Source organism: Saimiri boliviensis, chromosome 2, assembly GCF_048565385.1.
Source record: "Saimiri boliviensis isolate mSaiBol1 chromosome 2, mSaiBol1.pri, whole genome shotgun sequence".
Lineage (NCBI taxonomy): Eukaryota > Metazoa > Chordata > Mammalia > Primates > Cebidae > Saimiri > Saimiri boliviensis.
Window position 1 is genome coordinate 7,690,548 of NC_133450.1, and position 12,475 is coordinate 7,703,022.

At 35.9% G+C, this 12,475-nt stretch overlaps 1 protein-coding gene across 5 annotated transcripts in view; it reads right to left on the reverse strand.

The window, feature by feature from the left end:
* The window catches only part of LRRC49 (leucine rich repeat containing 49), a 141,486-nt gene that overhangs the window by 60,989 nt on the left and 68,022 nt on the right, over nucleotides 1-12,475 (reverse strand). For all 5 annotated transcript variants that reach the window (XM_074392730.1, XM_010340288.3, XM_074392731.1 and 2 more), the window contains one exon: nucleotides 3,327-3,474. In XM_074392730.1, the coding sequence (XP_074248831.1) occupies nucleotides 3,327-3,474 (148 nt within the window). The remainder of the gene's footprint in view (nucleotides 1-3,326; nucleotides 3,475-12,475) is intronic.

The window sequence follows — 12,475 nt, forward strand, 5'->3', positions numbered from 1 at the left end:
TCTGTGTCAGTGTACATTATTCATCTGCCATGCCTGTCTGGGTCTGTGGGTTGGACCCCAGAAGTAAACTGCTTTGAGCTACTAAGTTGCTCAGAGTCTCACAGATGTCAAATCTCACTGGGAAATTTCTCTTGGAAATTAAAAATATTCATTTCCTGTGAGTTGACTGGAGCATCCTCTGCAGGCAGTTTAGGAACCACTGCCCTAGTGCACAGAAGTTCATTAAATATTTGTGAAGTCCAACACAGCAAGAATGTTTGTATGGTAATTTACACAAAAATTCAATTAAGATATTGTTTTGTAAAGAGAAAAAATAGTTTCAAAACTGGCAATATCGCTCACGCCTGTAATCCCAGTACTTTGGGAAGCTGAGGCGGGCAGATCACAGGGTCAAGGAATCGAGACCATCCTGGCCAATATGGTGAAACCCCGTCTCTACTAAAAACACAAAAATTAGCTGGGTGCGGTGGCACGCGCCTGTAGTCCCAGCTACTCAGGAAGCTGAGGAAGGAGAATTGTTTGATCCCAGGAGGCAGAATTGCAGTGAACCAAGATCGCCACTGCACTCCAGTCTGGTGACCAAACAAGACTCTGTCTCAAAACCAAAACAAAACAAAACCTGGCATCATCAAATTTTTCAGCCAGATAATATTTTGGGCTTGTAGGCTATATGGTGTCCATAGCAACTACTTGACTTTGCCATTGTAGCATCAAAGGAGACATAGATAAAACATAGGTGAATGGGCATCACTGTGTTCCAATACAACTTTGTTTACAAAAACAGCCAGCTCATAGGCTGTTTGCTGACATTTGTTATAAAAAGTCCTTTGAAAAGGTACAGCTTCCACACTAAAGTTACTAAAAAGTTATAAACAAAAGGTGAGACTAAATACCATAAGTCCATATTAATACAAATGAATGAATAAATTGAAAATTTTATGAGGAATGGGATTACAAAGGGAAAAAGAGAAACTTCACAAAGAAAAGTTTGGCAGAAATCATCCTGAAGTAAGCATCCTCAATAAAGAAATATGAATAACATGTTGTAGGACATGCTGGGCTAAGATGCAATAAGAATACAAAATCCCTACTATGATATTAATGCCAAAAACCTATAAGTAAAAATTAATCAGGATGAACCCAAAAAATCTGAATTGAGGGTCATTCTACAAAAAAACTGACCTATAATTTTCATAAATATCAAAGTCATGAAAATCAAAGAAATATTGATGAATAGTTCCAGAAAAATGATGACTTTAGACACATGACAACAAAATTCATCTATATGCAATGCATAATTCTAAACTGTATCTTTTTGCTATAAAGAACAATACTGATATAACTGGTAAATGTTGAATGTGGTGTGAGAATCAGATGCTAGCAATTTTTCAGTGTTTCTTGATTTTGTTGTTATATTGTGGTTATATAGGAGAATGTCTTTGCTTACTGAAATTACACATTGAAGTGTCCATGGTTGCTGGGGAATCAAGTCAACAGCTTACTCTCAATGGTAAGAAAAAGAAAAAGACCTTTTACTGTACACAATCTTTTTATAATTTTGAGATTATTTCTAATTTATTTTTAATTTTTAAAAATTAAATGGTAGTAGAGCAGATATGCTTTATAAGTGCTAATGTATATTTATATCCTACATGTAAATATATAGTCTATATATATCCTAGATATATGTGACCTATATCTTTATATACTTTATAGCTATTAATGCCATACATTTAGCAGAACTGTGGCACTGCTCCCGTCCGGGGTATCTTCCCCCATTTCCTTACCAGGCAAACCTAACCTATGGAATGCACAAGGACAATAATACATACAGTATCATCTGCCTTTATTTAAGGCATGGAAATCAGATAAATTTCATTCAGTCAACAAGCCTTTATTAATTATTATTAAGTTAAACTACATTCTCAGTAGTATGTGAGATAGAGAAGGAATGGTAGTAAGCATTTAAAGAATATCTGTATGTGCCAGGCAAAAAAGAAGAATGACTTCTGACCTTAAAGACTACATATAGTTTGGGTAGACAAGACTGACTAATAAATTCACTATTAGGAACATACCATAAAATTAAGTACTAATTTATATAAATGGATTAGCTCTACATCTTACCCCACTCATCTCAACCACATCAGAAAGAGTAATTAAAAAGTAGCACAGATGCTTAATTAAGAAAGACATGGGAGATAAGGGTAAAGAGTCACCGCAAAAGTATGAAACAGTATTGACACTACAGAGCTGAATTAACTGAGAGAACAAAGAACCATAGCTCCATCATGGAACAGAGAAAGGTGAGCCCTAGAAGACTTCTGGTATTCATCAATTCATCCACACTTTTACCTATTAGCTAGACACGTTAGAGGTCCACAGTGTTGCTGATGCGTAAATGAAAACTGCACACATTGTGAAGCTAATATACAAAGGAACAGGTCAGTTGGCAATTGTATAAACCTAGTTGATCATCAGAATTCACATGAAAATGAATTAGCAGTCCAGAAGAGAGAAAATAGGTAGAGGCTTAGGATATTTTTCTAGGTCAGAGACTATCCCACTGAGATGATTAAAATGTGTTTTCTGATAAAAAATAAGCCTGGTCAAATAAACAAGTGTATTTAATTACAGAACATCTTGGAGTCTATAACATGTTAAAAAGAGAGGGCATTATGCACAGCATTTCACTTAGAACAGAAGCCATATTAAAACATCTAAATGTAGAAAATAACCTAGAAATACAATGAATAAAAAGAGTTAGCTTCTTTGGGAGGTATAACATCAACAATAACAATAACAACTATATACAAATGCTTCCTAGGAGCCTCACAGTCTTCTAAGGTGTAGTACTTTATTTTATCTTCACAACAACTCTATGACGTAATTCTGATCCCCATTTTACTTGAAGGAGAATGAGGTATGCAAAGGTTAAGTACACTGGCAATGGTCTATGGGTAGGAAGCAGTCAAGCCACAATTCAGACACAGGCAATCTGGCTCCAGTGCCCATGCTCTCAACCATTACACTATGTAACTTAATGAATTCTCATTCATTTCAAAATAAATTATCAGTTAGATATTAAGCAAGAATGAAAAACAAACATGATAAACAGAAGGCTAGGAATTTTTAAAGTCCTGTTCAATTAAACTGGGGATAGGGTCAGGTGGTAAAAACTCTGTAAATGCAATTATGAAGTATATAATCACGATAACCCATAGTTCATTAAAATTAAGATACATTTCAAGGAAAGAATATGCACCGCAATATCTTAAACCACACTAAAGGTAACAACATGGTCAACACTTTGGAAGGGTTCTCACCGTGATTCTCTTCATATCTAGCTGGCGCAGCTGCATCATATTCTGAAGGACAGTGTGTTTGTACCATGACTCTTGAGCTATGGGATTGCCATCAAAGGTGATGTCCGAGAGGGAAGAAGAGTCAGCAAGGCAGGAAATACTGTCAAAACTGCAGAAGAGACAGAAACCGCTGAATTACTATGAGGACTTTAAACAATAGTTTCATTTTTTAATAGACTTAATTTTTAGGACGGTTTTAGATTTGTAGAAAAATTGAGAAGACAGTACAGAGAGTTCTCATATACTCCATACCCATTTTCCTCTATTGTCAATACCTTGCGTTAGTATAGCACATTTGGTACAATCAATCAACCAATATTAACATATTCTTAGTAGCTAAAGCCCATATTTTATCCAGGCTTTCCTTAGTTTTTACCTAATGTCCTTTTTCTGTTCCAGGATTCCATTGAGGATACCATATTACGTTGAGTTATCATATCTCCTGAGGCTCCTCTTGGCTGTGACAATTTCTCAGACTTGTTTTTGATGACTTAACAGTTTTGAGGAATACTCATCAGTTATTTTGTAGGATGACCCTCTATTAGGATTTGTCTGATATTTTTCTCTTGATTAGATGGGGGTTAAGATACATACAATTTTTTTTTTTTTTTTTTTTTTTTTGAGACTAGGTCTCACTCTGTCACCCAGGCTGGGCTTCAATGTTGCTATCATAGCTCACCCTAACCTCAAACTCCTGGGCTCAAGCAATCCTCCCACATCAACATCCCCGAGTAGTTGGAACTACGGGTGTGTACCATCATGCCTGGCTAATGTTTTACTTTTTATTTTGTCTACAAAATAAAAAGGGTCTCACTATGTTGCCCAGGTTGGTCTAGAACTCCTGCTCAAGCAATCCTCCCACCTTGGCTGCCCAAAGTGCATGAACCACTATGCCCAGCTGGTACATATTATTAATATGACTTATCACTGTTGATGTTGACCTTGATCAACATGTTTAAGGCTGAGGCTGAGGTCATGTTCTTCAGGTTTCTCCAATGTAAAGTTAGTATTGTAGCCTTTCCTTTTCATACTCAACGATGTGTAAGGAAGTCACCACGTGCAGCTCACACTTAGGGAGTGGGAAGTTAAGCTCCTTCTCCTTGAGGACAGAGACTCTGGACTCATGGATATTCATTTCATACTTTGGATTATTATCCAGTGCAATTTTACTTATTTTGTTGTTCAACTTGTTCCAACTTTGGCCATTGGAAGCTCTTTCAGTGGGCTCTATGCCCCTTTGGCTCCCATCAATGTGGATTTTTTTTCTTTTTCTTAGCATTTTCTTACTTTCCGGCACTACAAGATTTTCTAGACTCATCTATTTTCTAGACTAATTCCTGTCCTGGTCCTAGAAGCCATTTCTGAGGAGTCATAGTTCCTTTTATTGGCGACTAGTATTAGAAACAAAGATCTGGGGTGTAAGTGTACTTCTTGCTACTGTGGGGTCATATCCTTTACTCCCTCTCAGCTGACACAGCAAGAATATATATATATATGTGTACAGAAACTTGTGTATATGCATATATATAAATATTTAAGTAACTGTGTCTATATTAAGCTAAAGATGAGTTCATACTGATGTCTCCAACTCTAATCCAACTCTAATCATCACCAAATGAATCATTCTAGCCTCCTTCCCTTGCTTACCTGAAAATTTCTACTCCAAAAAGAAGTTTGGCTCCAAACCATCTGCTCCCCATTTACTTAATTATTCAATTCCAGTATGTATTTATAGAGGTATCAGAATTTTTTATGCGTACCCCCAATGAGAAACAACTTTATCAACTAAAGTACAATGATTAGGTGTAATTGCTTTTGCATTTAGTCTTACAGGCTCATTTCCAAAGTTTCTTAGATGAGTGCCTTTTCCCTCAACCCTTTAGGGAGGTTGTTTCATATATTTGTAATACGGTTAGATTCTCTTGTCAGTCTGTATTCCTTTCTGAGATCCTTTAAACTCCTAAATGATTTTTTTAATTTGCATATATTAAGGTTTACTTTTTATTATGTAAATTTCTACAGGTTTTCACAAATGCATAATGTCATGCATCCACCATTAAAGTATCTTAGAGCAGTTTCATGACACTAGAAAAATCCCCTGTACTTTAGCCATTTGATCTCCTCTCCTCCTCCCAAATCTCTGGCAACCACTGATCTTTCTACTGTCACTACAGTTATGCCATTTCTAGAATGTCATATAATCGGAATCATGTAATATGTAGCCTTTTCAGATTGACTTCTTTCACTTAGTAATATGCATTTAAGTTTCAACCATGTCTTTCTGTGGCTTCATAGCTCTTTCCTTTTTATCACTGAGTAATATTCCATCGTATAGATGTACCATAGTTTCTTTAACCATTCACCTATTGAGGACATCTTGGGCTGCTTCCAGTTTTTGTTGATTATGAATAAAGCTGCTGTAAATATTCATCTGCAACTTCTTGTGTGGGCATAGGTTTTCAACTGGGTAAATAACTAAGAGTATAACTGCTGACCATGTTTATTTCAGCTTTGTAAGAAACTGCCAAACTGTCTTCCAAAGTGGCTGTATCATCCTGCAATCTTAACACCTCCCCATCCTCACCAGCATTTGGTATTTGTGTTCTGGGATTTCAGCCATTCCAAGAGGTGTGTAGTGATATCTCATTGTTTTAATATGCAATTCCCTAATGACAAAAGATGCTGAGCATCTTTCCATACACGTATTTGCCACCTGTGTATCTTCTTTGTGTTTTCAGCTCTGTAGCCCATTTTAAATTGGATTCTTTCTTTTCTTACTGTAGAATTTTAAGATTTTTAGAAAAAATTTGGATACAAGTCCTTTATCAGATATATGTTTTGCAAATATTTATCTCAGTCTGTGGCTTGTCTTTTCATTCTTTTAACAGTGTCTTTCACAGGACAGATGTTTTTAATTTTAATGATGCCCAATTCACAATTTTTTCTTTCATGGATCCTACTTTTGGTCTTGCCTCTAAACACTAATTGCCAAATCCAAGGCTGTCTAGATTTTCTCCTAAGTTTTCTTTAGAAGTTAATAGTTTGGCTCAGTGCAGTGGCTCATGCCTGTAATCCCAGCACCTTGGGAAGCCAAGGTGGGTGGATCACGAGGTCAGGAGTTTGAGACCAACCTGGCCAAGATGGTGAAACCCCGTCTCTACTAAAAATGCAAAAATTATCCAGGTGTGGTGGCCGGTGCCTATAATCCCAGCTACTCGGGAGGCTGAGGCAGGAGAATCACTTGAACCTGGGAGGTGGAGATTGCAGTGAGCCAAGATCATGCTACTGCACTTCAGCCTGGGTAACAGAGCAAGACTCCATCTCAGAAAAAAAGAAGTTTAATAGTTTTGTTTTGTACATTTAAGTCCATGATTCATTTTGAGTTAATTTAGTGAAAGGTGTGTGGTCCATGTCTATACTACTTTTTTTTCACATGGACATCCAAGTATTACAGTACTGTTTGTTAAAAAGACTATCCTTTCTGTATTGAATTGCTTTTGCTCCTTTATCAAAGATCACCTGACTGTATTTGTATGGGTCTATTTCTCGGCCTTTTATTTGGTTCCGATGATATGTGTCTACTCTGTGACCAATACCACACTGTCGGGATTACTGTAATTTTATCAGGGATCTTTATTATGTAGCTTTGAAATGATTTAAACACTTTATTTACTACATGAATGACACATCTTTTGCTATGATAAGAACATGAAGAGTAATTCCTCTACTTGTGAGAATGTTATATCACTCCTCATCAGACCACATATGTGAGTTACTGGGCTCAACTACCAGACTCTAAAAACACATATAAACCCAAGATTTTGACAGATTGAGAACCTAAGCTTTGTCAGGGCTACTCTATGTCAGACATTTTCCAAAGATTGAAATATAAGACTAGCAGGGTTACTCTTTGTCAGCCTTGTAACTATTCTCCAAAGCCCAGCAACACTGGCACTGCTTGCTAGTATTGAGGGACCTTGCATGTTGTCATGCATGTACACTGTGTTGATCAAACCATCTCTCCCGAAACCACTTATAGAAAGGTACTCTTCAAACTTTGACTAGACTTTACAACCACAGAGGCATGCTTCCATCCTAATTTAGCAATTAGACTTTAACAACTGGACTCTAAACTAAATTGGAACTCATTCACTATGTGGATATTGAACTTTATCTATGGAGTATATTCTCCATGATATTTGTTCCTGTTATTATCCCATTCTTTGAGCATTATGAATAAAAATGATAAGCTCTTTGTATGGCAATAAACTGTGTGATTTGTGAAATCATCCTTTAATCATCTGTTTATTTTAACTATACAAAGCAGTCTTGAAAAAGGTTACTGTGAATCCTCCAACTTTATTCTTCAGTATTGTGTCACTATTCTAGGTCTGGCCTTTTCATATAAACTTTAGAATCCAATTGTTATCTATAAATAACCTGTGGGATTTTGATTGGGATTTTCATTTTTTAAAGAAATAATCACTTTTCTAAATAACACCACAGAGCGCCTTGGTAAAACTCATTTATATTAGTCATTCTCATTCAGTACACAAATACTTTACAAATACTTTATTTATTCAGGCACTAAATTGCCAGTACTTTACAGTACTATAAAGTGTTTATTCAGGCACTAAAGTAAATATCTCTTCTCACTGTGTCAACAAAAGCTGGATGATATAAAATATTCTCAGTATAGAAAACAGCATAGGTACTAACAAGGTTGAGGCAAGTTCTACAGCAAGACAAAAGTCTGCTGTTTTTATTGTCATATGTAAATATTTCTTCTATGTTTTCCTCACACTCAAGGTAAAAAGATACCCTGCTATTAATTATTTTACCTCAGAGCTTGTCTTTATCAATCTAAAAGGCAAATCTCACAATTTACATGCAACTCATAGTGTTTGAGACATGGTTAGATAAGTATGGGAAGGCATTTGTAACAGACTAGCATATGAAGGTGAAGATGTAAGTTTATAAATTTAAGCTTAATCATCACTAAAGTATAAACAAGCTTGAACAAACATGATTTTCCTACCTAGCATTGTCAAAATTCATTTTCTTCATCAATATAAAAATCTCAGAACAGTTTCTGGTATTTGAGATGGCTGTTTCCTCTCCTTCCCCCATAGTTATTTACATAAAGCCTGAATCAAATAAAAACGCTTTTGAAGGCAATATTTTATGTCTTCTACTTTGTTAAAGTGAACTAACCCATCACCTTCTCTCCACAAATCTGCTTCTCTAAGTACATTTTCTATTTGATAAATGATGTCACCATCAAACCAATAATTGAAAATGGGAACTGTAAAGCATCATGAAGGGATTTTAAGCAAGGCGGGTAATAGGATCAGAATAATATTTTAGAAAAATCACAACTTAATATAAGTCATGGAGGGTAGAAGAAAAAGAAAAGAGACAAGAGTCAAAAGCTAGTTATAAAGTAGACTGCAGTAATAGAGGTGAAAAACAGTAAGGGCTTGACATATCAAAAACCAAGACAGGGCCGGGCGCGGTGGCTCAAGCCTGTAATCCCAGCACTTTGGGAGGCCGAGGCGGGTGGATCACGAGGTCAAGAGATCGAGACCATCCTGGTCAACATGGTGAAACCCTGTCTCTACTAAAAATACAAAAAATTAGCTGGGCATGTTGGCGCGTGCCTGTAATCCCAGCTACTCAGGAGGCTGAGGCAGGAGAATTGCTTGAACCCGGGAGGCGGAGGCTGCGGTGAGCCGAGATCGCGCCATTGCACTCCAGCCTGGGTAACAAAAGCGAAACTCCGTCTCAAAAAAAAAAAAAACCAAGACAGTGAGGAAGACAGTAAAGAGAGGATAGGTTCTATGGAAGTTTAGAGTGTAGCATGGACAGAAATTAGTAATCATTTGAATGTGATAAAGGAATCCAGAATATCAGGTGAACAACTAGAGTCAGGGATACAAGGGTACATACTCTGTCAAAATTCACTGAACTCTACACTTAAAATGTGTGAATTTTATTATATGTAAATTATATCTTTAAAAATTGATTTACGGAGAAATTTTAAATTATAAAAAATATATATTTGACAGATTATCTTCTCATCTATCAGGTCTCCTTTTCCTGGAACAGTTACACTGGTGGCCAGGGGCTATTAAGATACATTTCAAAAGGGTTTTCACTAAGCTTTCCTCTAGCTACTATAGGACGGGCTCACTAATTTCAACCTTAAGGCGTTAACTAATGTGAAGAGCAGAGGCAACAGAACCAGTAGATGTTGAAGAGCATTTTTTTTTCAATACTGAATCCAACTGAATAGAATTAAACTGTAAGGTTCTTGAGGACTAGAAAGGTACTTTGACCACTGCCCCAATACCTAACTTAAGACCTAAGATCTTTAGTAAGTGTGCAATAAAGTTTTGGTGAATGAATGAAAAAATGTGATGAATTAAAATAATTCCAAAGGACTTATCCTTGATTTAAGAAAATGAATGAGTGAATTTTCTTATACTTTTCTTGGAATTATTAAGGTAACATAATATTTAAGAATCATTATGACCCAATATATATTACTAATCAGGCAGATACACTTAAAAGTGAAAATAATATGTACAAAAGCATGGACAAGCTGGAAAACTTAACTTTGTTATAGATAGATTCTAATTTTGTTATTTGCTATTTATTTACAAGCTACATTATAGAGTCTATGATTTGTTTCTTATTGCTAAGTATAATTTTAAACTAAAGTGATTGTAACTGTTCCCAGCCCTGTCTCTCAAGTATTCCTTTAGCGGATTGAATTGATCTAATAATTGCCAATGAAATTGGTCTAATAATGGGTGGTATCACACAAAACTAAACAGTATCTTCATTTAATTAAATACAAAGCACTTTTGTACGTATCGAAGAAAACAGTATGCCCAGTGTACGTTACAAAGCACTTCAGAAAGCTAAAACATACGTAGACGCCTATATGGTCTATGTCTATAATTCAAGCACAACAAAAAAGTGGCATCAGGAATGGGGACATCACTGCAGTCCTCAGCAGGTACTATGTGGGCAACTGCTCCCAGATCAGCTACTAGTGTTGACATTCAGACTGGAGTCTTTATGCTTTGGATAGTTTTATTAAAGTAAAAATAAATCTGTATTTGATCCAGAAGATTCCTCACCAAATTTCATTTCCATCTGCCAAGCATTTAACCAATAAACATGCCAGACATTCCTAGAAGCGCACTGACAAAGAGCATATGATTTTAAAGACGTTCTCTAACCAAATAAAACAATACTCTTAAGTACAAATACAGGCTAATGATGGGCTATTTCTTACCTAACCAAAGAAAATCAAAAGCAGACTGTTTAAAAAAAAAAAACCTGGAAATAGAACAGTAAGTATAGTGAAATACTGGTTTTAAAAACAGTTTCTCTATCTCTCTTTCTTTCTCTCTCTGTTTTTTTTTTTTTTTTTTCCCCTTGGTGGAAGGGTTAAGAACACTCAGTTGTTGCTCTCATCTCTTCAGAGTACCAAGAATGAAAAAGCTTTGATCCAAAGGCTGACATTTAATTCATAATTGACTTTAATCTTTTTCCAGATTACTCATACATTTGTTCTTCCCCTAGTAGTCTCTTCACATTGCCACATCTGCTTCCTATCTGCTAAAGAACCTATAGAGAAACAATCTGTCCCAACTGATAAAAATTCATGTCCCAAAAGGAAAAGAAAATATTTTAGTCCATTTTATGCTTACTTAATAAAATATGGAGAAACAAAATTTCCATACATGCATGTATATGATATAGATATTTAACTAACAATTCCTAAATATCAGTCAAATCTCTTCAACTAGAAATTCGCCTCCTCAAAGTAAGCTAAGTCCTTTAGAAAAGGTGGTTTTCTTCTTTTATGCCAGTAAGGTACCATGATCTCTAAAATAATATTAACGAAAAGTTCACTTATTTTATATCGATCAGTGAGAATTTTTCTGAATAGTTACTATTTGCCTAGAGGGCTGAAGTGAAATGGAACAGTAGAATAAATCATCAAGTATGCTCATAAGGACTGAAATAGACACAATTGACAAATATAAAATCACTAGAAAGATGTATAACATATAATCAAGTATTAATGAGTAAAGCACAGTTTTAAAAAAAGTACACATACAGATACACCATGGAATATTATGCAGCCATAAAAAGGATGAGCTCATGTCCTTTGCAGGGCATGGATGAAACCAGAAACCATCATTCTCAGCAAACTAACACAGGAACAGAAAACCAACCACCACATGTTCTTACTCATAAGTGGGAGATGAACAATGAGAACATATGGGCACATGGAGGGGAACATCACACACCAGGGCCTGTCAGTTGTTGGAGGGCAAGGGGAGGGATAGCATTAGGAGAAATACCTAATGTAGATGATGGGTTGATTTCACTAGAAAGATGTATAATATATAATCAAGTATTAAAGAGTAAAGCACAGTTAAAGAAAAGTGCACATACATATACACCATGGAATACTATGCAGCCATAAAAAAGGATGAGTGCATGTCCTTTGCAGGGACATGGATGAAACTGGAAACCATTCTCAGCAAACTAACATAGGAACAGAAAACCAAATACTGCATGTTCTCACTCACTGGTGGGAATGGAGCAATGAGATCACATGGACACAGGGAGGAGAACATCACACACTGGGGCCTGTTGGAGGTGGTGTGGGGCAAGGGAGGGACAGCATTAGGAGAAATACCTAATGTAGATGACAGGTTGATGGGTGCAGCAAACCACCATGGCACGTGTATATCTGTGTAACAAACCTGTACTTTCTGCACATGTGCCCCAGAACTTAAAGTATAATAAAAACTAAATTAACAAACCTACACATATACCCCCGAAACTAAAATTTTAAAAATAAATAAAATAAAAAATTTTTTTAAACATCCACAAGGTTTCAAAAAGTAAAACTTGAATTTACTGTGTGCCAAGTACTATGTTGTATTGACACAAATGAAGTGATGCTTAAGAATTGTGATAGGTATTGTAAGAAATCTAGAGATGATTTAAGGTATACAGAAGGATGTGCATAGGTTATACACAAATATTATGCCATTTTGTATCAGGGAACATTGGTGGAT